A 27,153-nucleotide genomic window follows, 5' to 3' on the forward strand; every position below is an offset into this window, starting at 1 on the left:
CCCTCCCAAACGAAACTGTTCCGGTTCTGCCAGTCTCGCAGGGCTCCTCCAGGAGGAGGCAAGCAGCTGATTTAAGCTTAAAGATACTTATAAAAACACCCCATCCCTTCCCTGGGAAAACACATCTCACCGCCCGGACCTCACCTGGCTTTATTTAGCTCCAAGGGCAACAGACATCTATAAGAGAAAGAAATTTTATCTAAATCTCAAGTTATTTATCCTCTTTGTATGAAGTTGTGTTTAGAAGTTTTATTTTACACAGTTACATCTAATTACATTTGGTGAAGTCAGGAAGTGGTTATTTTTAACGTATCGAATACTTGAACTGCAGAAAATTAGTCACCGTTTTACATTCTTCACTATTTGCTGCAGGGCAGTAATCAGAAGGTCCTGTCCAGGGGATGAGAGCAGATATACGCTCTCTTCTCCAGGACCTGCTTTGCAGCTTTTTTAATGTGGTCATCCAGATTTTCATCTGCATCTGTGGAGAAACAGAAGGGAAGTTAACTAAGGTACCATAAACAGCTTTTCTCAATGTCTTTCAAAAAGGATCTTAGAGTACAAATGCAAGAACCTACACCGCAGCGGCAGGAAACAATTTAACGTTATCTTCTAAACAAGACTGATCATTGCAGACTGTGTTTCACAGAGCAAATGCCAAACTGGTCAGGACTTAACCAAATAGGTCAAATACCCAATTGTTATCTCGAATTTTCTTTACAGGAGGATTTGCTACTGATAGATTTTATATTCCTCCCCACAGCTGGAAAAAAAGAATTACTGCAGCTCGTTTTATCTATTACATGAAGAGACTCTTTATTTTCAGCTGGGACCAGTTCTGTTCCTCGTCTGAATTAAAGGCAGAGCAGAACATCTTGGTCACATCAAAACCACCTGCTTTTGCCTGGAGTCTGAAAAAGCCACGAGAGTATAAAAATTATGTTCTTTTTATAGAACTTACATTTTTGTAATTGAGCCATGGCATAATTATTCTTGAAATACGCTTCCGTGCAGAAGATATTTGTAAGAAGCACCTGAGAAAACGGCAAAACTCAGTTGAAAATTAGTGAATTAATTCCATAAAGAAAGCACAGTCACGTTTAGCCTTCTGAAAGTCTAGTTTTGTCTCCTGATCACGGAGCCCTGCAAGCCAGTGAAGGATTCTGCAGGCTTAATTGTTCTTTTTTCCCCACAGCTGCCGAGTGTCAGATTTTGGGATGACTCAAAATTGACTAGAGGATGTTTTTAGTGATAAATGCAGAAGGGGCTTCCACATGCGAAACGTGGAGGCTCAAGGCCAGTGAAGACAAAGGTTAATCAGTCTGGATTTGTCCAACGCTTCGTTGTAGCAAACGCACTTCTCCTGCAGTGTAACTGTTACTCTGCGATCACCCCTGTGGCAAACTCTCACTTTGCTGTGCGTGGATTTACGGACAGAATATTGTCGGGGTATGTTACTATTTATTAATGATTATATTAGAAGACTTTGGGAAGAACTGCATGGTATCAGCAGGTTTACGAGAACATGCGAATTTGTAATTGATTTATAAATGTGTATGTTAAAGTATTCTGAATACTTGGATAGCAGGTGGCTCGGAGCACCGGAGCGGCAACCGCTGTGCTTACTGCACCCCTGCACCGAGCAGCCGAGAGTCACTCCGGCGCGGCGCCGGCTTCGCGGGGGTCTGCTGTGACAAGCCACCAATTCTTAACAAACGTGGAGGGCGCTTTGGGGGCGTAAGGAACGAGGTTTGGCGCGGCGGTCCTGCAGGGCCAGGGGCATGAGCAGGCAGTGGCTGGCAGCGCCCTGCCCGTGCGGGTTTCGGGCAGGCAGGCTGCAGCGCTGCGGGGAGGCGGGTGCAGAACCCCCAGCGAGGCACAGGGGGACTGAACACGGAGCGCGAAGCTACGCGGCGCCGTTAAAGGGCCACGGCTGGGAGGAAAATACACTCACCTCGTGGTCGTGGTTTCTTAGACCAATGCTGATGGAGCGGCTGGCTCTGGAAATAGCCGCTGTCATTGCATACACGTTAATGACTATATCTGCCACTCTCTTCAGAACCAACTGCTCATCCACTATTGTCTACAAGAGTAAAAATGGTTCTTAGCTTGTAGTTTGTCAATGTAAAACCTTAACCATTTCTGCCACGCTTTGTACTGCAGTTCATACCTACTCGGCGTAGACGGGTAAGTTGTTACATAGGATTTCTACCCTAAGTCAGATAGTTTTGGATTGATTATGCTCCATGTTTTAACGGTCTGGCTGGCTGCAGCCAACAGTAAAATTGCTGTGCCTTGAAATGCCAAAATCACTGGAATTCAACTACCAAATATATCAAAAGATACACTAAGGCGGAATGTGGCAGGGCTAGTCTGATGCGCGTTCTCAGAACACACCAGCTTAACTGTCACAAAATTGAAAATCCAGGCTATTCCAAGTTCAGCCTCTCCTGTTTTAACGACAGCGCTCTGCAGGGCCTACTTCCAGCCTCGTGTGCGGTACAATATGGAGGGACAGCAGAAATCCAGAACCTGCTGGGACAGCTCCCCGTGGGGGGACCGGGAAATGGGTTCCAGTGACTGCTCCCAGCAAAGCACTGAAAACAGCCGCTGCGGCGGGCAGGATTAGAGGGAGAAAGAAACAACGACTTCACCAAGATTGCTGGGGTTTTGTGGTTTGGTTTTGGTTTAAACAGAAGTTGTCCATTACACCAAGCAGAGAATTTCAGCGTATTTTCTTCCTGTTCAAAGGAAACGTGTTGTGCTGGCTCTTGCCACGCACACAGCCCGCTCTAGACTCCAGGGAGGCCGGTTTGGTTGAGGTTAAACTATTCAACAATGAAGAGAGCAGAAAAAATACGTTACCTTGCCAAACCTACTTAGCAGGCCTTTCACTGTAGTTCCAAAATAGTAAATGTTTTCTTCAAGTTTCTTGCCACTTTCCTATAAAACAGAAAACAGAGCAGTTTGAGTAGTCTTCTAAGGAAAAAACCAAGCACAGCCTCGCCCCTGTAGAAGAGGCCCCTGAGCTAAACTGCCCGGCCACCAAACCAAATCCTGCCGTGGGCGCCACGAGCCGCTGCAGGGGAAAGCAGCTGCTCTGCCCGCAGGGCCGGGTGCCGGCAGGCAGGGCTTCTGGCGGGTTTAGCAGCCGAGCCACAAGTTAGAATTGTTAACTACAGCCCCAAACTAGGTTTCCTTTTTCAATCAGGCAGGAGGGAAGTGCAGCAGAACACCGTGGCCAGCTCTGGGAGCCGTTCTGAGTGATCAGAGTGAAGGAACGATGTCCGCCACGTTGGCCAACCAACAGGCAATTCTATTGAGGAAAATAATGCTGGAAGCCCCAAGAAGTGTGCCCCGCCGCAAGAGCGAACCTTCCCGCTCTAAAAACCCAGCACTTCTATCTTCTACCAAATGCAGTGTTTCTTACCAACCCGTAGTCACTGACCAGATTCCCTTTTCAGATGATCTTTCACCGTTTTACATCTTTTCCCAGCTAAAAGGGAGAACAAGTTTCCCTATTTGCCTAAGAGGAATGGGACTATAAAATGTTGCTGCTATTCTGAGGGGCAAAATCACTGTTTAAATGCAGCCCTGGTATCCTGGAGCCCAACTAACACCAGATTTTTCTCTTTTCTGTTTCATCCAGTTTGCCGCTGAAAGCCAGGCAGGCACTTTTCTTTCTCTATAAAATACACATTGAAATTTTCAAACTTTTGGCAACTTTTCAGTATACTTTTTATGCTTATGCAAATAATAGCTGGAAGAATTCTTATGCAACGTTTAGTTCTGCACAGCAAATCTAATTCTTATTGTAAGTGCTGCAGTTTATGAAAACCCTCAAAACCAAGATTATCTGGTACTGCTGTGTGAATTCACGGATGGTCTCAAGTTCTGGCATTAAGTAGGAAGAAAATTTCCAGTGTCATATTTGGCTTTTATTAATTCACAAATGCAGGTAATTCAGGATGCTGATTCCTGTCTGTGAAGGCCAGTAAGTGGGTTTGAAGCTACTCAGAGGAAATCTGAGTCCCTGGTGTCAGGTAGGTCAGAGCGGCTGCGGTTCAGGCAGTCGGCCCGTGAAGGCGGGTGGCACTGCGGAGCGATACGGTTCCTTTTGTGCACGGAACAGTATCAGCAGGGCCTGGCAAATCCTCTTCCGTACGTGCCTGAAATACCTGACCCGGAGGACAGGTATACTGACAGAACAGGAAAAAATCATCTCGTTGGTTTTTCTAACAAAACCTCACCGGAAGAGCATACCTCATCTTTTGTCTATTAACAGAACGTTCATCTTTGCTCGTAAAAATTATTGACTAAGCGATTAAGCTGCTATGTATGTACAGTTCATAGAAATTCTTACCTAAAACTGTGTTACTACTAAACAGGAAAAAATGCTGTGTTTTGTAACTGAGCTTATTATGAAGGGCAGCAACAGACCATTACAAACAAAGACTTTAACACTGTGAAGGCTCAATTTATATAAATTACTAAAATGGCTATAAACCTGGATTTGGTATAAATACCGACTTCATTTTACCTGGGTGCATACCCATATAAAATCTGTAACTTAAGTCCTTACCCCTGAAATGGTATAACTGTCTGCTTAAATTTGTAACTCTGCTCCTAAGCACACACTTTTGTTTTGCATAAACAGGGTGTCAAGTTGTGACAAGCTGTGAAGGGAATCAAATACGAAGGACCGTGCCTGGATGTGATCAAAGCGCGCCGTGTCGTGTCCCCCCTTACCTGGAGGCTGGGGTGCACCACTCCACCATCACCAACTAGCCCATAATCCACTTTTCTGCCCATCGTGTCCCGTAATTTGTTTAGAAACTCCCCCAGTGCCACTCCTACGTTTCCTTTCTTGATTTCTCTAAAATGTTGGGTAAACAAGAGCTGTTAAAGGCCATTTCCTGGCTCGCAAGGGAAGTTTCAGGAGTTTCAGATAACGAGGTGAAATTCTACATGCTTTACCAAAACACCTGCACTTTGTCTGCAAATCATCAAGTCTTTTAATCCATTTTACTGTGAAGTCTGGAAAACAATTCTACAGCCTTAAAAGTATACAGCAGGGTTCCTATTCAGTTCCTCTCAAAAACACAATAAATCCCAGAGACGTTCTCAGTATATACAATACAGCTGTCTGACCAATAGAACTTTGTTATAAAATCTTACGTTATAAAACTTTAAGTACCAGTCTTGTAAGAAAAAATTTTGCACAAACTGGAATTATAAGATAAAATACAATAAGGCCAAGATTCCTCAATCTGTAAAACATTAAATTAAAACGAGAAAAAAAAGACCCTTTTAACATTGAACTACCTTTTAGACAGATAATACACTGAAAAACACTGTGGATTTTTCCTGTGGTTTCCCCTCTTATCTATAGTTGGACAGTTATCAGATCCTGTTTAGTTTATTAAAAATGATTAGCAATAAGGAAGAACATACTTGATTTTGTCAGTTAAGATTTTGCCTGCATGTTGCATACCCGTCAAAGCAATAAACATTCGCAGAATTTCATTTGTTCCCTGTAAAAAACATAATATAAAGCCAAGTCAGTACCACGTACAAAGCGCTGTTAGTATTTCAAAAATCCAGATATGCTGTGCTAATACTCTGTATACATTTTTTTTTCCTAAAAAAATGCTTTCAATGTCTAAGTAACCTGTGCTGTGCTTTCCCTTGAAATGTTCTAAACTGCGTTTGGACTCAAAAGCTAAAATCCTTTTGAGAGCTCTATGCAAGACAAAAGACGATCACCCCTTGTGAGGAGAACACACTCATGCCAGGCCCTTCACTCCCAGGGGAGTTTGCCGCAAGTGATAACAGAAGCTGGGGAGGTAGAGGACACATGGCTGCAGAGGGTCAGGAGTACTGGAAGAAGCAACAAAGCCTAAACACTCAATTAATTTTTTTTTTTTTAATATGCATCACTTTGAAGACAGGTTCTTTACTTCACTATGAAGTTCACAGTATTAATGAATGGTTTCCAAGCAGGTTCAAGCCCAAGCAGGTCTGTTTTGCCTGTCCTCCCTTTCTATTTTTCTAGCGTTGAAAGATTACCCATCCGTCCATAAATGTTTGCTATCTTTTGCTTTATCTCAATTGTAACTTCCGATTTCATTTAGCTGTGAAGAAGTTCAGCCTCTCATTACTAAATACACATGTATCGCAATGAAAAAGAAAACAGACTAAATGCACATTGAGTAAAAAGCAAGTTCTGCATTGTTCCAGGAAAGGAACATTTAAATAGTCACAAAGCTGCTCAGTATGCCTGTTTGGAAAGCAAATGTAGGCCAAGAAATTAAGACGATACTGTACAATTTAATATCTGGGAATCCATGAGCTGATTGACTGATTTAATATAGATGGCTGAAGAATAAAGATCAAAACAAAGAGGGCTGGTCACAGGTGAAAAGCACCCAGAGTATCAGATCAGTGTCAGAACTGTAATGACCCCGTGCCAGGCCAGGTGCCGGGGAGGCTGTGGTTCAAAGGAAAAGCGTTCGTCTGTTCCTGAGACCAAGCAGGAGGTTTTGGAGGGGCCAAGACAAACAGGTCCTGGGCAAGTGGTCTGTCCTTGGCTGCCCCGAACTGCACTGAGCGGGTCCGCCGGCAGGCCCCTCGTAAACAGCCCCGGACAAACAACAGGGCAAGCACAGCCTCCTTGTTTTGGTGGAAGAGTAACTTTGTGTAAATGTCGGGATCGAGGAGAAACATGAGCTCAATTACAGGCGTCCCAGGTTTGCAGTGCTTTGGTTTTTTTAACCGAAATAATCTGTGCAAAGTGAGAGGTCGTCTCTGCTTCAGCCAGCCTGGAAAGCGCTCCCTCCTCACACCTCGTTTTGATTTTACTGTTCCGAATGTCTGTCAGATTCATAAACATCAAACCCCACAGGGTGTAGGAGGATGATCTTATGAATTGGCTGGTTTTGCTCTTTAATCAATATTGGAATGATTCTTCTTACTTACACGAGATAAACACAGGCGTATCTGCGAGAGCAGCCAGGTGACTGCTACGCCCTGAACCGCGTTTGAAAATTCTTGCTTGCATCAATTTGCAGTTGAGATCTGTGCTGTCCTGACACCAGGACGTACATGATAATTTCTAAACAGCCCATCAAGAAAAACCAAGTCTGGAAGCCTGACTCAGATGCACAGATGAATGGTCACTGATAATCCAGCTTGGCAACAGAATAAATTTCACAGCCGGCTTTTTTTTTTTTTTTTTAAATAAATGCACATCAATAAGTTAATTAAATTTCTAAATTAATCTTCTGTGAGTTCCCTCAGCCGCATTTGTGAGAAGCACACAAGAGGAAAGGTTACGCAAGCCTAGGCACCAATAGAGCAGCTTAGTCGTGGAAAAAAAAAAAAAAAGAGATAAAATCCTATGAGAGAAATCTGTTTAAAAATTAAAATTTTGTCCGTACCTCTTACCAAATTCTATCACTTGTATTACTGCAGATACATGAGATTAAAAGCAGCAAAAACGTTTCAAAATATGCCTGGTACAAAGCAAGATGGCCATCTTCATTCTCATAAGGCTCTTGCTCAGGCAGATGTACTGATTTCATCACGAGTCAGCACATGCAATTACAACTATTTATTGAACGTAAACTGATGAGTTACTTTTGTCAACAGTTTTAGGCTTTTATGCTAATTTAGAATCCTTTAGTCAGTTCAGAACAACAACAAATCCAAGCCATGAACTGGGACTGTTTTTTCTCATGACAGTGTACTTAAAACAGCTGTATATTTTGTTAAAAATATCCAGAAAGTTTCTAAATATTTAAGAAACTGCATATACACTACCAGCATATATATATATATGTACATATATAACCGTATCTGTGCTACTATGGGTATATACTACCAGTTTGCTCTTTTCAGAGGCAAAGCCAGTACCAGTTCCCACTGTAACTCACGCTTTGTGGTTAGCCTATAAAAGCCATTGTACCTTATTTTCTTAGAGAAAAATACTGTCCATAGCTCCAAAGAAAAGATTAGTTCTTCAGCCTTATTCTACTACAGGCTTTGCAACTAAACGAATGAGGGCCTGCTCAGCTGAATACCTGGCTTTCAGCTCAGGTTTACAGAATGTGAGAGTGTGAAGTTCAGTTTACAGTAAAAACAGTATATTGATACTTGCCTCAAAAATCAGAAGTACCCTGGCATCTCTGAGATAGCGTTCATAGGGGTAATCTTTCATATAGCCAAGGCCTCCAAGAATTTGCAGTGCTTCACTTACGCAAGTCCAGGCACCTTCAGAACTGAACACCTGCCGTTGAACAGGATGTGAATCACCATGCTACACAGTAAATACAGAGAGCGTTGCTCCCTTGTTACACCTACCTGACGCTGCTGTAATGTTTTGGACTGCTGTTACAGCAGTCCTGTTAAAAGCTTCGCCTGAGCTAGTCACCCTCACGGCTCGGGGTGCTCACTTTGGCCAGGCCCAACCAGCTCCCTTGCAATCCGCAGCCGCCGCCTCTGTAAGGACGCAGGGCGGGAGGGCAGCGGAGCCCGCCCCGCCTGCCCAGTTCACCACCACCCCCGTCCTTTCGAACTGGCCACGCTGGCAGGGACCATCCCGGGGGGCTGAAGTCCTGGGGGCTCTCCTGGGGGGGCGGCAGCGCCCGCCCGCCGCTGCAGGACACCTTACAGAGAGACGCGCCGGCGGCGAGGGCCCGACGCCTTCTCAGCAGGCAATTTGCAACCGATTCCGAGTTAAAGCCAGGCCAGAAGCACCTCGGGCAGGCCTGCAGCTGGGAATACAACCGAGTGTGTCTTTACTCTTGCCACCATGTGAGGCTTCAGGCAAACAGAGGTCAAGAGGACCGCGATATGCCCAACCTGTTGTATGCAGTTTTCATTGCGTATGGTGACAAAAGCCCAAATCTCAGGTAATCAATAGTATGTCAGATACAGAGAAAAAAACCGTGCATTTTTTTCACCTAGCTGAGGTTTTTTTATCGTATGTCTAAACGCAATACCTGAGCCTCTCAGCAGTCTGGAACGTAGACTGAAAAACTGAAGAGGTGTTAGCCTGGATTAGCTTAAAGCCATAGGCAAGTCTTTCAATAAAATTAATTACCTTAACCATGGCTGCCTCCAAGGAGCAGTCTGGGAACCCTGGCCTGTCCATCATCGCTGCAGTGAGGTAAGCCATACTCTCCATTACATATGCTCTCACAGCCATAAAACAAAACTTGTCCTGTCAGAGAGTAATGCGAGGAATCCTACAGTAATTCAGATGCAAAATCCCCCAGTCAAGCCCGAAACTCAAGCGCACAACTCACAACTGTGGTTTTCATGTTTCGCACATTATCAAAAACCGATGAATAAAAAGTACTACTGCAAAGCAATCATGAACAATCTAAGTATCTCTATTCATGACATTTATCATTCTAGACATGTGAAAGATCAGTGTACAGAAATCTGCGCTGGGTTTACGCAAATTTACTACCTCTAGCGATGTCTTTAAACCAGCAGAGCCAAAAGAACCCCAACATAATCTGTGTCCTTGCACTTAGTCAATGCAAAGCACAGAGATTTAGGTTTTATTACCTGAATTAATCCAAAGTCGCTCAGATTCTTATTGAATTGTTTCCTGGTGCAAGCATATTCTGCTGTCATTTCTTAAAAAAAAAAAGAAAAACCCAAAAAACCATCTCAAACCAGCAGCAGTATAACTGTGACAGACCATCCCTGCTGACAGTTTCTACCGAGTGACTCCGACACTCCAACCCAGCTGCAGTAAACCCCTCGCTGCTGCAGAAGCAGTTGTTTGTGAGAAACACCCTCACAATGAGAGTGCTGATCAAGTCTGGGAACAGCGTGCCAAAGGTTTTAAATAAGAATCCGAGGTGGGGACCTGCACTCTTAGAGAAGGCACGTTTTAGTGTGCTTTGATCGACTGTAGTGGGATTTCTGTTACTACTTTGGGTAACTATTGGTAGAAACCAATTTTATTACCATGCATATGCTTTGAGCCAGTTATTGAAGTGGGAGGGTTTACAGGAGATTATACCTTCTAAAACCAACAGTATGTAGGCTCTTCTCTTAGTAAGAGCATTTTACCTCAGAAAAAATTAACAGAGGCAGGAACTTTCCACTATATGAACTAAAAAACCTTCAGTGTTAAAACACTGTAAACAGGCTCTTAATAAAGATTTCAAATAGAAGTATTTTAAAGAAGTCAAAGCATGTTATGACTGACAATACAGTGATGTTGTTATGATCAAGACTTGTGTTACTATTCTGAATTAACTGCATTATATACCTTAGGCAAGTCATTTTTTTCATGGCATCCAGCAATCCAGAACACTTCATTCACTCACCTATCAACTTTTTAATCAGTCCAGCAGATGCACTGCCCATGCTAAATCTTCCACTGTTTAGGATATTCATGGCAACCTGTAAAGAAGATGAATGGTTTTCAGGCAATGCTGTTGCCACAAAACTTCTCCTTAGGGCACGACGGTTCCTGCTGTCTTGCTTCACCTCTTAGTGCTTTCCCAGTTCATTCGTCACTGGAATACACGTCCTGTCCTGGCACCTGCCCTTCTATTTGTCAGCACAGCATTCAGCATCCCAGCAATAATGCTTCAAAACTAAGCTTGTAAGGTGACCTACTACATCTAGATTTCATATTTGAAATAGTTTTCAGAGACTAATGATCCAGTGACCTGGAAGTAATCTTCTATTCAAACTACATTATGGTAAAATGTATGTAAGAATGTATTTATCTGCAGCTAGACAAACAACATTCAAACCAGACAGCACTGCTCAAGTTTATCAGACGAAGAAGAAAAACACAATATGGTTTAAGGTATTTACACAACAGTCAAATATAAAAATCTTCCCTGCAGCTGACCTGTGACGGATGCTTCCCTGCTTCAGATACCCTTCAGCAACATACAAGAAAAGGGAACAAGAATGAAAGGTGTAGAAATGAAATATAAATCAATAAGGTACAGAAATAGAATTTGAAATCTAGTATTATTGTTTCTTAACAAGAGAAACCTGAGTGACTCACTTCAAAGACTGTTAAAAAAATCTAGCAAGAAGTCATTGTTCCTACAGGTTAATTTGTGCTAATTATCTGAAGAAGAAACGGTAAAAATCTTGTTTTAATATGTTTACTACATTAAAGAAAATTATTTCATTTAGCATTTAGGTCCGGACTTGCCTGCTACAGAGAGAGTAAAACACCGAGAAGGACCACTGAGAACAGTTTTGCAGAACCAGAGATCAGACTCTCGGAGAAAGGCTACAACCGCAAAGTGACCGGGGTTGTCTCTTCTGGTGTCACGCTTCTCTGATACAATGCAGAGAAGCCAATGCCAAAGGCAGCCTTGCTGTGCACTCCTCCCATGATCTTCTTGTGCAGTAATGCAACCCTGGAAAACCACCTGACAACCATGGGACCTTAGATAAGGTCTGGACTTTCCTCGAACCATCTCCTGGAACACTCAATTCTTTCTCTCCCTTTCTACTTAGTTCACAGTCTGGCCGTGGAAAAGAGCAGAAGACATTTCCCCGATCCAATTCAGAAGTTCTGTTGAAAAAGTCCCCCCCTTTTCTGAAGGGAACAGTATATCATGAAAAACAACAAAAAGCCAAACAATTCGCAGAAGCAGCTCTATCACTGCATTGAGAAGAAATACAGAGAAATCTGAGATTACGGCACACTCATGCTCTGTGCCAGCAAAACTAATTACTACAGAGCACATAAGGTAAATGGAGAAGTCTGTTCCCTCGTATGCTTCAGTTGGCAAAGTTCATATTACCAATGAGGAAGCTTCAGTACAGGGGAAAAAAAAAAAAAAAGAAGCCGCCTCCTTCAGGCTTTTAAAAACCATCAGTAGTTATTCTTCACTGCTTACCTTAAATCCCCCTCCTACTTCTCCAATTACATTCTCTATAGGCACCTTTGTGTTTTCAAAATGTACTTCACAGGCTGAAACACAGAGTTAACAGCTATTGAATTATGTAGAAATATTTAAAAGAACCTCAGGAACATAATTTACTCATAACAAGAAGTGAAGTTTTCCTAATGCACCGTTTCTGAGAGCATTACACGTGCTTTGCCAAAGAAGTTAGAATTTGGAAAAAGACTGTAGTTGACATCAATTACTGATGTAAAATATTCAAAATATAATTCAAAATACACTGTGTAAACAGAGAACTACAGTTTTTTCTCTAATTTAAGGAACTGATACAGCAGTCAAGTCCAAATGATAGATGGTGAAAAACTATAATCATCAGTAAGCTTAAGAAGAGCCTATGAAAACTTACTTCTAGATGAAAACTACTTAATTACTGAACCTTCTGAGTAATTTCTTTCACTGCATAGTTAGGGAAGGTTCACATGTGCACAGAATAATTATACAATATAGATTTCTTATTTCAGACCCTGCATTAGGAAGGATTCATAGGAAAAGCCACGTAAAGAAACACAAAACATACCATTATATATGGAATCGATCTTGATTTGTCTCTGAACTCAGATGATCTAAACAAATTAAAACACTGAAATACTGAAACAATTTCTGTTAACAATTTTAAGTGATTCTTACTATTGGATCCTCGAATGCCTAACTTATCCTCAGGTTTCCCATTGCTGACTCCGCCAAAATCCCGCTCTACGATGAAAGCAGTAATTTTGTCTTTTAGTTGTCCATCTTTATCAACAACCTCTGTCCTAGCAAACACTGTGAAAATATTAGCAAGGCCACCGTTTGATATCCAAACCTGTTTTGAGAGAGGAAAGATGTATAAGAAGTATGTTTGCTCTGATTGTAAGTGTTTCCTAACAGACTAGCAAAGAACTGAGTGGTGAAAAATTGCTGCTTCTTCCCTTAAATGCTAATGAGCGTTCTGCTACTAGTTTTGTGTCTTATGAACACATTTCTGAGGAAAGCTGACCACAGAATGGTAAGTTTAGAGCAACTATAAAACCAGGTTGCAATACAGATTTGAATTAAATTAAAACGCATGGCGCATTTTCACAAAAGCCTGGAAATCCTGCTACTTATGGCATGCAAGGGATACACGGGTAATACAGACTGCAGAACCACTTTGTCCAAAATAACTGCAACTCTGATGAGAAATTCTCTGAATGAGGCCACATACACATGGCTTCTCCCACAGCACGTCCCAGACAAGTATATCAACAACCACAGATCAAGTCTGCAATGTAGCAAACATTGTTGGATCCAATACATCTCTCTGTTTCTTCAAGATTCATTTTGCCTTTGTTTCTTTTAGCAGAAATGTTCCAAGCAGCCCTATTTCCAATTCAGTATCAAGTTTTCTTTCAAAAATACCTACAAAATCTGGCATGAAGGATGAAGAGAGGGGAAAACACGGTTTTAGGTTTCTTTTTGCCTGTGCTGTCAGAGGGGGGCAACTAACTAACCCTCCCTGGAGCTGAACACCATGAGCTGACCATACAGAGAAGGAACTGAAGAGTGGCTTTTCATATCTTTCTTACCAAGAGCTGAGCAAAGGCTATTCCCTGAACAGTGTGCTTTTCTCTATTCTTGTTGGCCCTAAAACAACATGGGTTGTCTTTTTGATATGGTCATTCTCGACTAGCTTGGAAACCTCAAAATTCTGTTGCGACTGCCAAGCCAGCCTCTTACTCAGCAAAACCAACTGACTGAAATGCTGCAATGCTGCAAAAGACAAAGATGCTTTCTGTAAACTTGTAACAAAACCCCGTCATATTTCCAGACTGTGAGTGGATACCTTAGAGCCGTTTAGTAAAAAGTATTTCCCATCTTCACTGAGGGTTGCCCTTGTCTGGATGGATGCAGCATCACTTCCACTAAAAGCCAAACAAATTATCAATGTTTAAAGAAATAAACATGCTTTAATAAACAAAACTACACCTCTTCCCTCTTCCCATCCTTTAAAAAGGCATGTTTACAGCTCTATTAAATAGTCTATAAATTTTAGTTTTTAACTAACAAGTAAACTTACTAGATTCAACAGCTCTAAAGAAACCTGCTTCTACTTAAAGTTACCTGAGGGAATATTTCTGCTGATTAACACGTATGTAATCAATCTTATGACATGACCAGAATGTTCAGAATGCCATGTAAGCAACGTTTTTGAGCTACATGCTGAGCTACTTGAACATACAGTGAAACTGTCATCCAAAAACACAACTAAGTTTAAAATGTCTAAGCTGTTGCTCAAAAATTCACACCCTACTTTTATATCCTAAGTGCAAAAAGGCTCAATATGAATAAAAAATAAACACGTGACAGTCTCTATCAATGAGCACTCGAGCACATCAAATACATTCTACAGGAGCAAAATCAGTAGGTGAATTACAACAAAGCAATCAAAAGTTTATGTTCTCTGATTAAAAGTTCACAACCTCTCTTGAATCACCACCTTCTTACATAATGTAACAAGCAATACATCATCTGCCCCCTGAAACAGGTTTCCTCTTCCGCAAATTACACTGCCACAAGGGCTCAATTTGGGCTGTCAGCTGAAGACAGTTGTTAAGTTCCTGGAAGAGCGAGATCTCAGCTGGTATGTCAATGGGGTTAGATTTCTAAAATTCAATTCTAAAAATGATTGCGCCTGTGCACTAAAACGGAGGGTCTCTAAGAAGACTGAAGCTAAAGTTGCTAAGACTAGCAATCTTTTAAAATAATACTGGGCTAAATAAATATGTCAGAAGGATTTCAGAACATGGTTAGCCCTCGTTTTTTTCCTGTGTGTTACTTGCAAGCCCCTTCCATTGATCACTGTTAAAGTATCCATGCTAGTTTCAATTTTACCTGCAAGTGGGACAGCTTTTAGAGGGACAAAACCCACCTTAGGACTCTTGAATAAAAACCACCACTGATGGTTGGGAGGTATCTACATCACAGCAGCATAAAAATTGGCAAGTAAATTACATGCTCACTGCAGGTCATTCTAGCAGGCAAGACTTCAGAAAAGACAGTTTCAGTCTATAGTTTTGTACGGACAAGCAAGATTCAACTCAACTGGTCTCAGTCCTTCAGTCAGTTTCCTTCACAATGATGCGGAAAACCATCTGCTTGTATTAAGAAAACTGTACCTCTTCTGCATTAACAGAATATGAAACATCAGCAACAGTCAATGAATAAAGACAATAAATGTAACTTTATCTTTGAAAATAAGTTGCTGCTACAAAGATGCCTCTTCTAAACTCCAAGGAAAGACCAAAATTTCCTCCTATTATTTTTGGTAGCTCCTTCAATACAGGCTTTTGTGATTTTGAGAAAGAACTGAAAGCATCCTAGAACAGTCACAGCACATTATTTCTAACATAGTACAATATATCTTTTCAATTCAAATTCAGTAATGCCAGAAATTAAGTGGATGAATTCCTGGGATGGGAACAACAACAGTTAGTAATTTAACAGAAACTGCCATAAACAGCACCTTGGGGAAAGATGAATTACATGATTTGAAGTGTAACTTTTTTTTAAAAAAAAAAAAAAAAAAAAAAAAAAAAAGACCTGTATAGTGAAGCCATAGGCACCAAATAATAAAGATTTAATACAGTAGCCCATCACCATAATGAAGAAGAAAATAATAAAAAAATAACTTTGGTCTTTTGGTGCTTTCTGAAGCTTTTATGGTTACAAAACCAGTACCTTCCGGGCTCAGTGAGACAAAAAGCTGCAATGTGCTCCCCAGATGCCAGTCTAGGCAGGTACTTTGCTTTCTGTTCATCAGTGCCAGCCATGAGGATTCCCTAAAGAAAGAATTATTAGAAAACTTTTCAGCATCAACCTGTGTAAAAAGAAATGAAGCCGACAAGCTTTGCCAAGTTCAGGAATCTTGATTGGCAAATTTTATGGCATAACAAGAGACAGTTTAATGAACACGGGACATTATTATTTATCAGACATAAAAAATATGTCAGTTATTATCACACAGCTCTTCAAATGCCCACAGGAAATGACTTATCCTTAAAGACTGCCTTCTCAGGTGGGTTCCACTGTGTTTATGCTGTAAGTGAAGACTTAACTGTTGCTCTGAATGGCACTGAGATAGTCCTTCCTTTATAAATTGCCATACCTTCATTGCTATCACCAAAGTTTTAATAACCTCCAAAGCAGGAGTTTTCAAAGCCCCTAATCAGAGAACGGAACACTTGATTTACTTAGGGTCCAAATTATTTAATTACACAGGCATTCAACAGCTTGTTGTGAGAGTGCACTTATTTTATTTATCTCCGTTGTATTTATTTTTTGTATAGCAGGTTTCTTACAAAGGACAAACAAAATACATGATAAAGCTAAATAATCAATGGCTAAATAGCTAAAATACAGTTACTTGACAAAATTAGGATTAACCCCAACTGGCCCAAACGGGCCACCGCAGGAGAGTAACAGTAGCTGTGTTGTATACTACACTTCTCCTTAGTCTGCTTTACACACCAGCTCAGCTCACTAGCCCTATTCTATAGATGGTGACATTTTAAGTAAGGTGAGGAATAAATACCTATTTTTAATTTGCATTGCCTGCTCAATTCCATCAAGATTTTTTTTTCTTGTTATAATGAACTTACTGCTATTTCAAGCTTCTGACTACTACTATCCATCCTCCACTAAAAGGCAGATACCTAAGGCTACATTATAAGGAAAATGAGTTTAAAATCCACATGCTTGCACAGTGGTCTTGGGTTTTCTTCTCCAAGGTGCCCCAATATGCAGCCTGATTCAGCTAGAAAAAGTTGCACCCTTCTGAATTCTCTGCATGGCTGTCCCACCTCCCCTTAATTTTAGCCCCCCTGATATTTATTTCAATATTTATTCTAGCTACTTTTATCAAGTTTCCTCAATTTAAAAAACTTGGGATCATTAAAGGTATTTTTTTCTAAGAATTATCACCTCAATGTTTCCTGGACTAAGGATTTTCTTGTGTACTTCATATTCAGTCTTTCTGTCGCGTGAAGTCTTGCACTGAGCCCCTGGCAGAGGGTGCTGGGAACCACCGCCCCCCAGACTCAGCATGTTCCACCCCACTGATTGATGCTTCACCAGTCCTTCTCACTTGTTACACCCACACTTGACATTTAAACAAACTTCACCTCACCTTTTCCAAGCAAGCTGTGTAGAAATACTTGACAGAAAAGAAGAGCATTACCTTAAGCCCAATAGCTTGATGAGCTGCCAGAGTAACTGCGATAGATCCATCTAAGGAAGTGATTTCTCCCAAACGCGCATACATGGTATTTGATAGACCAAGACCACCTGGAACAAATACAGTGTTTTATTCCAGGTAGATACCTTACAATTTAACTCACCCCTTCCCCCCCCAAAATCCCTTTCAAGTACAGAACGTCAAGAATGTAACATCGTTAACTGGAGAGCACCTGAGAATAGACTGGGTATATTATGTCCACAAACAAGTACCACATTGCTGCAGCTGTGCCAAGAGAATGCGTCGTGAAAACCGTAACTTTTTTAATAAGTATGAGTTGTGCTGGGCTTAGTTCTATTCAGAAAGCAGATGTGTTTGTGCCCAAGCACACACGCACACACAGCAAATACAGCATAACCCGTGTGGATCCAATGGGAAAATGGGAAAAGACTCAGTATAAAAACGCCTCTAGAATGAATTTCTGTGCCTGCAGGATAAAACGAATTTTTTTTGTGACCTTTCCACGCCATGTTACAACGCCAGCCAACTACCTCCCCCAGCTCTGCAGCCGACCAGCAGCAGAGGGAGCAGGGGGACAGGAGCCCAGGCACAGCCAGGCCGGCCGGCCCCGGCTTCCCTACAAAGCAGGCAGAAGATGACCCTGGCAGCAAAACCGACACCGAGTGGTTCCCAAGCAGCCTTCCAAGCTGGTACTAAAGAAAAATAAAATACAACACTTCAAAAATGTCTTTAATCAAAAAATGTAAATATATCAAGAAACAAACTCGACGCCATCACATCCTTTTTGGAGGAATTTTGTGACCTGCTGCTGCAAACGCAGAGACTATTTGTATGGAGCTTGAAAAGAACAGAAGTCAAAGCTGCATCTGTATGAGTCTAATGTTCAAGAATTTTATGTCGTCAGGACTAGAAGTCCTGCTCCCTGTAATTTAAAGAGTATTTTATATAATACCGCTGAATAAACAACTTTATCTTATCAAGATAATCTTTTGTCCAGGTTAGTAATTCTTACTTGAGACAGTGGTGTAAATCAGGACAATGACTATCCTGTTTCAGCAGATGTCTCGATAATCCCACTATTTTATGTATACCGAATAAATGCAAGAACACATCTCCCCAGTACATTAATTCAAACCCCTGCCTCTTGCACTCTTCTTCAGAGCATGTGTCCATGAATTAAAACTCGCACTCCTCCTATCTATACACTCAGATTTCTTCTCCCATGTCTGAGTAGCACTGGGCTCAGGATTCAGCTTGGAGACTACTGATGATGTGCACAGTAATTCCAGTGATGCCCATGTTAGAGAGAGCCGCTATTCCATGATTTACATGAGCTTCATTCTTCCCATTAATGTTCTGCATTTTAATGCTTCTGGCAAATATGCCACTATTACAAACCACTATGAAAAAAAAACATGCAATGCACAAAGCACTGAATACACATGACTGAATTGTTTCAAAACATGACAAGCATCACCAACAAAAATGCAGCAGGTTCAACCTACAGAAAGTGGGAAGTAACCTCGTTAGAAGCATACTATTTCTGGTGCAGAAAAAAATAGCTTGCTTATAGTAAGGTGATTGCTTTCCATCTTCTGTTTTATATCCAGCATACATGTTTACAAGACAACAGGACTATGATTTTCTACAAGTATGATGAATGGTTTGTAACCTTTTACAAACTGGAAGCTGAGAGAATATTATTTCACAAGTTTCAAAACAATACAAGATCAAAACAACTATAACATTTTATTACATTACAGTATGATTTCAAAGTCAAATATATTGCCTTTGAGACTCTTTAAAAAAATTAACAGAGCAGGAAACTTATTTCCAGTTAATCAATAGTAAGTTACACTTCCAACTGCTTCAAGTTCTGTCTTTTGTTCTCTGCTTCCAACGCTTCCTTTCAGTGGACACTAACCTCCTGTCTTCTTCCCATATATTTCCAAAATATTCCAATATATTTCTCAACTCCTAAATAACTCTCTCCCCATCTGGGCCAAGGTGCTCTGTCCAGGTCTTTCTCCTCCCAGGACACTATCCTGAAAAGAAAAACTTGAAAGAGCTTGCAAATCTCTATCTTACTCTCACATCACCCTGCCTAGTTCTGCATACCTACGAAAAACATTTAATACCACTTCTAATGCACTTCAAAAGCATTAATTAACAATTAATCAACAGAGATCACATCACATTAAAGTACATACAAGTTGTCCAATATACTTTAACGAATTTGTGTATAAACACTTTAATTGTTTAAATCAGTGCAGCACAGCAACCCTAGTTATGTTGTCTAATACAATAAAAAAGAAAGGTGTATCAAAAAAATGCTATGAAAAATAGGGTATTACTTTAACACCAAGTAACTACTGAGGCATGTCTCCAGTTACATATAGTATTATTGCAATCACTGTATCCTCTTCAAAAATTAGGTAACTTCCCTACAAAAACTATCTTCTGCAAACAGTCAAACAGTTTCGTCTTCTCTGAGTTTTCTCTTCAGACTCCTTCTTTTGTAACAGAAACTAGACAAAAAAGCTCTACTTTTAATAAATAGACATTATACTTTTACACTTCTATACAGTCAAACGCATTCCTCTGTCAGTGACAGGTGACAGCTTTGATAGGTCACTTCCATGCGACACTGCAGTTTGGACCTGGTATCATCTGAGGAACCGTCAGCAAGAGCTGCAAGTCCTGAAGAATGTCAAGCTACCCTGCTGCATCCAACATAAGAACAAAAAGGAAAATGCTATGCCAAGAGGAATTTACACCATCTAAAATTAGTTATCTAACTTAGGTGCCCAAGGCAAGAGCATGCAGAGCTTCCTACATAGCCAACAGACATTCCTGGTGCCTGCAGCTCTTTATTACCGAGGGAGGAAGCCACAGCTCCTAATTTAGACATCCAAGTCAAATGACTACACGTGGAAAAGTACACACAGATTTTGCAAGACCCCAAAATGCATTACTTAATATAGACTACTGGGTTATTCTTTTGTGATCATTTACTCACCATATTCCTCTGGAATCTGCATGCCAAAGAGACCCAAGTCCTTCAGTCCTTTTAAAGTTTCAGGAGGGATTTTTGCATCTTGATCAATCTTCTTCGAGTCCACTACAAACACAGAAGGTTTTATATTTTAAAACTGTGTTTCTTAGTGCAGAAAAAATCTCTGAGACTGCAGTATTCTCAAATCAGAGCCAAGGTCACTGTGTGCTACTAGCCAGCAGCAGTATGATCTCTAACCTATCAGTCTGCGGACCCGGACCTGAAGAACTAAAATAACTTACAGAAAAAGGGGCTGGTGGAGAATCACATCCTTCCCTGCTGCAATCTTCCTCTAGTCTTCTGAAGCATCTTTAGAAAAGACACAGTGCTTGTTGTACCAGACACAGACATACTTCTCATTCCTAACTTCACAAGCATTACTCTGACTTCAGTCTGATCTTACTGACTGTCCTGTTTGCCCTTCTCCCCTTGTGACTGGAAAAATCTCATACCCTAAACTGATTTCTCTAAGACAATAATACAGTGGGTTGGTCAAGGTCGGCCACAGCCTGTCCTCCTCCCTGCAAAGTGAAAAATGGTGATTTTTAGCCTTTTGATGACAATCACACAGACAATGCTAAACACTGCAGCAGGAAGTCCCAATTCCGTTCCTGGAGAACGCCCCACCGAAGCAGCCCACCTTGCTACACCACCCACGTCAAAATACAGAACTAACTGGAAGGTGCCAAGAATACCAATTATGGCTGTAAAGTCATGACAGATACAAGCAAAGGACTTGGAAGTGGGAAAAATCTGGGTTCTATTTAATTTTCCCAAACATTTCTACGTGTACAGGTTGTGCATGTGCATGTTAGCAGATTCCGTGACTGGAATAAGCGAAGTATTCCCAGGATTTTCTATCTGAACTATGTCAAGGTCATGACTGAAAATTAAAAAAAAAAAAAAAAAAAAAAAATAGTGGTACATAAATGTGTTAATTACACAAATCTTGTTCTTATGAGTTATTTGAATTCTTGGGGGGATTGAAAGAGCTGTTCGGTACCGTCACAGTGAAAATAAACAAGAATCATATTAAGAAGCTCAGAAAGGCTGTAAGCTGCAGCAAAAGGAACACAAGCTATCTTTCCAAAAAGTACACAAAAAGCAGTAACTCTGCAAAAGCAGTGGAGTTTTCCTCACGAAACCTCACATTCACCCCAGTAAAATGACGCTGTAACTTCTGTATGAAATACAACAGGGGAGGTAACTAAATATTCAGACGCTCTTCTAAGTTATTCAGAAAGAAAACTCACTTTAAAAAAGACTTTTTGCTCCCCATGCTATTTTTTTAGCTCCATAGTATCAGATACACATTTGTGGTATGCCATCAGCTCTTCCAGGGAGAGGAAGGTGTTTTTTCACCTGTTCCCCCATTACGCCCATACAGACCTACCCGTGGTGTCTGGACACTGTCAGGCTTCACAATGACTCTGAGATGAATTTCCTCGCCCAAGGCCAATCCTATCAAGTTGCTAAGTGTTTAAGGCTGCTCTCCTAACCTATTTTTACCACACCCGTAAGTTACCCTGAATAACTAAACATAAATAGTTGTGAATTCAAAAAAAGATCATCAGTTTCCACCTTCAGTTAAAAATCTGTAATTTGACATTTTTATTCCTCCCTTAAATATCAGGTTTTTTACTCAGTAAATTATGTTCCCCAACAGAGAAAAGCATTAAAAAATGTAATCTGCATGAATTCTTAATTTACCGTCAGTGAGCAACACTACAATTTTATAGTTAAAATTACCTGGATCCATAAATTGTAGACTCTGACAATCAGAGGCTTCTTCAAACTCCTGCAGTGTTTGGCAATTTAGACCTAGTATCTTTGTCAGCAGGAAATCTGAGATGCTACTGTTTAACTGTCTTGGAAATTGCTGTCTGTAAAAAGCAATTTTCTACAACTGTTCTAGAATTGGTTTATCTATGGCACCAGTAAGAAACACCCTGCAACGCTATCCGGAATACACACGGCTAATACAACTTTTCCCAAATAGAATCGCTACTGTAATGTTAAAAAAACATAGATGCTCTTGATTTTTCATAGCTTCTCAATGAGTTCTCATCTATTAATGTCTCTGCTGAATTTTACTAAATCCAGTTTAAGTACAGTAGGACAGTTTTTAAAAAGTTTCAGAAAAAATTCACAATATATGAAGCGGTAAATAGCATTATTCAACCAAGCTAAAAATAATTTCAAATCTTACCTCTATCCCAGAATTCTTTTACTTCCTGTTTTCTCTATTTATTCTCTTTTGAAGAATTATGGCTTTTTATCAGCATCCAAATACTCCATATAAAAAAGCCATAAATGAACATGACTATAGAACCAGCAGCACTATACGACTAGCAATAACTAGTCATATGAATAAAACAATGTGTTTTAAGTATAATAATCTTATTCAACTGCTATAGTTAAATAATTTTGTAATCACTAAATCACTTACATGAATAAGAAACTAATAAGTATACCTTCTTCACTGAAGAATTTTTCTACAGGGACTACAAACTGGTTGATCTCCTCTAGTTCTTCACGGCTAATTTCTGGATAAGGGAAAACTTCTTCCTAAAATAAGAGGGAAATTATTATCTTTTTTTTTTTAAGCTTGAATCATGCAATTAAAATAAAAATTCAAGAACATATGCCTTTCAAGTACTAGACTCTAAAAAATGGTAAACATTAAGAATTGTGGAAAATGTTCAGTAACAGAAACAGCCTTATCTGAGGAAATCCACAGGACTCTACTACATACCAAAACCCGATCAAAGGTATTACTGAAAAACAGAAACACTAGGGAGAAATAAAGAGATTTTATGAACTATGAGGATGCAAGACTCAATCAACCATGAATTTTGTTCAGGTAATGTCACTTTGGGATTTAAAAAATTAGTTAACTTTAATTTGTATCAGAACCAATTTATTATTATGTTTTCAAAGCTCAGCACATAAATGCTGTCCCTTGGAAACACACAGCACATTCCACCTGTTTAATGTCACAAGTACAAAGGTTAGTGAGTTCCATGCTGCTCGTTATCATCACCAAGGCATTTTGGTCATAAACTGGAAGCAGTATGACCTGACAGGCCTGAGTAAAAAAAATCCAAGCAACTAACACAAGAAGTAAAAGACTACATGAGAAGCATTCTTCTGATTTTTATCGTCTTTGCCCTTTTAAACAGAAGAATCTGCACCTGTCCAAACAAAACTGTTCATCACAGTCTGAAGAATCATGTCAGCTCCAAAAATTCAGGATCTAGTAAATGCTACAGTTTTTCAGTCAACTGTTGTATTGAAATTTGAGAGGAAAAAAAAAAAAAAAAAAAGCCTGTATGAACTGGGGTTACTGAGATAGAGTCTGACTCCTAACTGTCTTAACACTTTACTTGACAAGGTCTCTTTTGGGTGACTTTATTGTTTAACTCATTACAATGGATTTGAGTTATTCCTTCTTTCAATTTATTTAATCCTGTAAACTCTGAAAAATGCATACTCCAACCCTTGGATTAACAAGTACTGATTTAATACAGTGTTATATACCAAATTCGTGACGTCTTTGTCTAGTGGCATCTCAAGCCACAACAAGAACTTCAAGCTTTCTATAAAAAAATTGTAAGTCTTGTTCCTTGAAGGAAACAGAAGATAAAGTGACATCAATTTTGTGGAATGCAATCCTTCAATGCCCAGAGCTGAATGTAAACAGACATTTGTGTTTCTGTAGGGCATTTGCTAGGCTTGCAAGAACAGGCAACTGTGGTTTAAAGAAGCCCTTCAGATGCTGGTTGTTCTTGAGCATTTAGAATGACATCATGCATTTTGTGTGCACAGGTGTAAACTGGTCAATTTATTTAGCCCAGTTTCAGCTGAGAGGCCAAATGAAATGCCTGAGAGAGCAGGCCTGGACTGCAATAGGGAGCAGCAGTCATTACTGGAATTGTGTTCAGCAGACTATGCAGCGACGCCTCATTTTCTCCATTCCACTTAAGGGTTGGAAGGCCCTACAGAGGGATCCGGACAGGCTGGATCGACGGGCCAAGGCCACCTGAATGAGGTTCAGCAAGGCTCAGCGCCAGGTCCTGCACTTGGGTCATAACAACCCCATGCAGGCTTGGGGTAGAGCAGCTGGAAAGCTGCCTGGTGGGAAAGGACCTGGGGGTGCTGGTCGACAGCCCCATGAATAGGAGCCGGCGGTGTGCCCAGGTGGCCAAGGAGGCCAAGGGCACCCTGGCTTGTACCAGCAATAGTGGGGCCAGCAGGATTTGGGAAGTGACCGACCCCCTGTACTCGGCACTGGTGAGGCTGCACCTCGAATACCGTGTTCAGTTCTGGGCCCCTCACTACAAGAAAGACCTTGAGGTGCTGGAGTGTGTCCAGAGAAGGGAAACGGAGCTGGTGAAGGGTCTGGAGCACAAGTGCTGTGAGGAGCGGCTGAGGGGGCTGGGGGTGTTTAGCCCGGGGAAAAGGAGGCTGAGGGGAGACCGTATTGATCTCTACAACTACCCGAAAAGAGGATGTAGTGAGGTGGGGGTTAGTCTCTTCTCCCAAGTAACAAGAGACAGGACAAGCATAAATGGCCTCAAGTTGTGCCGTAGGAAGTTTAGACTGGATATTAGGAAAGATTTCTTCACTGAAAGGGTTGTCAATCACTGGAACAGGCTGCCCAGGGAAGTGCTGGAGTCACCATCCCTGGAGATCTTTAAAAGACACGTTGATGAGGCACTCAGGGACCTGGTTGAGCGGTGGACATGGCCGTGCCGGGTTAACGGCTGGACTCCATGGGCCTTCTCCAACCTAAACCATTCTGTGATTTCGCTACGGGCGGGAACGGGCAGACGGTGCGAGGCCAAAATAGAGCTCAGGACCCCGGCGCTGGTGAGGAAAGGGGGCCAGGCTGCCTCGCCCCAGCAGCCCCGCGGGGTCTCTCCCGCCCTCCCCCCCGGTTCCCAGCGCCGCCGCTGGGTCAGCAGGCAGCCGCCAGCCCCACAGGGCGGCCCCGCGCACGCCGCCGCTACCGACCTCGGGGCGTCCGCTGAGGCGCCGCCGGCCCCAGCAGCGCCACACACCCCCCCGCTCCGGCCCGGCGGGCCCCTCACCTTCCGCAGCGTCCCTAGGAAGAGCTCCTTGGCGAAGGCGGGGCGCGGCGCGGCCGTGCGGAGGTGCCGGTGGAGCGGGCGGGCGGCGCGCAGGCCGCGCAGCAGGAACCCGCTCATGGCCGCCATGCTCGGCAGCGCCCGCGCCGGGCCGCGTCACCGCGCGCGCCGCCTCCCGCCCCTCCGGCGGGGCGGGGCGGGGTGTGGGTGTGGGGGGAGCCCTGAGGGACCCGAATGGCCGCCGGAACGGGGCCGCTGGCGGGGAAAGGCACTCGCAGCTTTTCCCTTGCAGCGCCCCGTCCCCAGCGAGCGCTGAGCCAGGCACACGGCCCAGCCCGGGGGGCTGGGGGGGGGGCTCGGCTGCTGCGGCAGCCGAGGGGCGTGAGGGGCTGCTGCCCGTGAGGGGAGCTCCGCCGCCCAGCAGCTTGGGGCCTAGTGATCGCCCAACAGGAGCTACAGAGAATGAGCTCGGTAACTGGATAGCCTGACAGATATTTTCTGGAGCATCCAGGGTATCTTCAGATTCAGTCTTCCTGAACTGACAGCAGCGCGTCGGTGCAGGCCAGGAGAGGGAATGGGACCGGAGGCCGGAGGCCAGGGGGATCGCTTTGGCCGCGGTTCAGAGCTGGCTGGGGTGCTGAACTGCATGCTGAGTTAGAGTTGGCAGTCACCACAAAATGCCCATCAAAACCTGACTCCTGACCCGTGTGTCTCTGGAAGTGGGAGGAGGGTTATGTCAGAAACTGCCAGCCCCTGCCTGAAACAGCCCTTCCCTTGCCTAGCCATTTCCGTAGATGATTAATAGCCAAGGACAAAACACTGCTACTGTGACCTGAAGTAAACACTACACTGCACTGCACATGTGCAGATTTACATTTATCCTTTGTTTTCATCTGCCTTGCCTTTGGCAGCAGTTTTTGCTTTATTAAAAAAAAAAAAAACAAGTGGCAAAACCAGGTCAGATTACTGAGTTGGGTTACCTAAATACTGAAATCTTGTTAGGAAGTACACACTGCTCCATTTCTGTACAAGAGGTCACTGGTCAAGTGCGTTGCATCACCACCCAGGACCTGCTGTTCTCATCTGCAGGTGGTTAAGAGTGCTCACTGACACATAAGTACTTTACTAAACTTAATTTACACAAGGGTAGAATTAATTTGTTTGAAATACTTCTTTCAAGTCCTATAAAGGCTGTGTCCACTGCCTCATTTCAAGGATCACCATGTCCTGCTGCCCTTCATTCTTCAGCTGCCCTCGTTTTGTTTTGGTCTGTGAAGAGACTTGCAGAATGCTAGGGATTTAACAAAATGGCGCTTACCAAATGCCAATGAACAAATATTAAAGGTAAACACAAGCCTAATGAATGATGTACTTTGCTTACTTATTTTCTTACGACTTGTAAAATGTAAATCCTTTAATCTTGTAGTCCAAATAAATTGCCATTTCAGGGGCCTCTCAGGCATCGCATTGCAACTTGGGAATAGGAAAGGACTCTGAGGGTGAGGGTAAGGGAAAAGGTAAGAAAATGTATCTGAGCTCCAGCTCAAGTAGCTTTGCTCACTTTTTTTTTTTTGTGTGTACATATATATGTATTCACATTATGGGAGTCCTCAAATCCTAAGCATTCACAAGCAGACAGGTATCTGTCAGAGCCCTGTGCACGCCAACCAGGCTGGCCGAAGCCAAGGGTATTACACAAGTATGTAATGCTGTATATCTGGGAGGTGAGAAAGATTTCATGTGTTTGGCTGGTGAGTCAGCCAGATAGTATGGAGTACAAACACGGGTGGAACTCCAAGGAAACAAACCCATCTTGACCAGAAAGGTTTTCCT

At 42.1% G+C, this 27,153-nt stretch overlaps 2 protein-coding genes across 7 annotated transcripts in view; one reads left to right on the plus strand and one right to left on the minus strand.

Annotated features, from left to right (window-relative positions):
- CFAP92 (cilia and flagella associated protein 92 (putative)) overlaps positions 1-4,753 on the plus strand; it is a 45,153-nt gene extending 40,400 nt beyond the window's left edge. For 3 of the 4 annotated variants that reach the window (XM_032995805.2, XM_032995808.2, XM_032995806.2), the window contains one exon: positions 4,658-4,753. Coding sequence is in view for 1 of the 4 variants with exons in the window: in XM_032995809.2 (XP_032851700.2) it covers positions 4,658-4,672 (15 nt within the window). In the remaining 3 variants the exon portion in view is untranslated. The remainder of the gene's footprint in view (positions 1-4,657) is intronic. The other variant, XM_032995809.2, reaches the window with a different exon arrangement.
- ACAD9 (acyl-CoA dehydrogenase family member 9) lies at positions 235-25,516 on the minus strand. Of its 3 annotated transcripts, none has more exons than XM_042806993.1 (18): positions 25,324-25,516; positions 22,705-22,798; positions 20,195-20,296; positions 17,158-17,264; positions 15,660-15,760; positions 13,765-13,843; positions 12,591-12,765; positions 11,898-11,971; positions 10,350-10,425; positions 9,577-9,647; positions 9,104-9,223; positions 8,159-8,317; positions 5,455-5,534; positions 4,750-4,876; positions 2,866-2,943; positions 1,955-2,083; positions 962-1,034; positions 235-481 (listed from the first exon to the last, which is right to left on the minus strand). In XM_042806993.1, exons 1-18 carry the CDS (start codon positions 25,447-25,449, stop codon positions 381-383), a joined length of 1,872 nt encoding a protein of 623 aa, XP_042662927.1. In that variant the 5' UTR covers positions 25,450-25,516; the 3' UTR covers positions 235-380. The 3 variants fall into 3 exon arrangements, with proteins under 3 accessions (XP_042662927.1, XP_042662928.1, XP_032851702.2); XM_042806994.1 differs by having other exon boundaries at positions 8,159-8,287; positions 25,324-25,513; XM_032995811.2 differs by lacking the exon at positions 25,324-25,516 and adding an exon at positions 20,473-20,539 and having other exon boundaries at positions 22,705-22,754.
- Between the last annotated feature and the right edge of the window lie 1,637 nt (positions 25,517-27,153).

The sequence above is a fragment of the Tyto alba genome, unplaced genomic scaffold (genome assembly GCF_018691265.1).
Source record: "Tyto alba isolate M040663 unplaced genomic scaffold, T.alba_DEE_v4.0 Super-Scaffold_49, whole genome shotgun sequence".
Classification (NCBI taxonomy): Eukaryota; Metazoa; Chordata; class Aves; order Strigiformes; family Tytonidae; genus Tyto; species Tyto alba.

What these genes read in the sequence shown, in the direction of transcription:
- ACAD9 (XM_042806993.1), bottom strand. Translation starts at nt 25,449, where the DNA reads ATGGCGGCCATGAGCGGGTTCCTGCTGCGCGGCCTGCGCGCCGCCCGC. An exon ending in ATCAAGCTATTGGGCTTAAG is followed by an intron (nt 15,761 to 17,157) that starts GTAATGCTCTTC and finishes TTCTTTCTTTAG; the next exon opens with GGAATCCTCATGGCTGGCAC. An exon ending in TGGTGCACCCCAGCCTCCAG is followed by an intron (nt 2,944 to 4,749) that starts GTAAGGGGGGAC and finishes TCTGTTTTATAG; the next exon opens with GAAAGTGGCAAGAAACTTGA.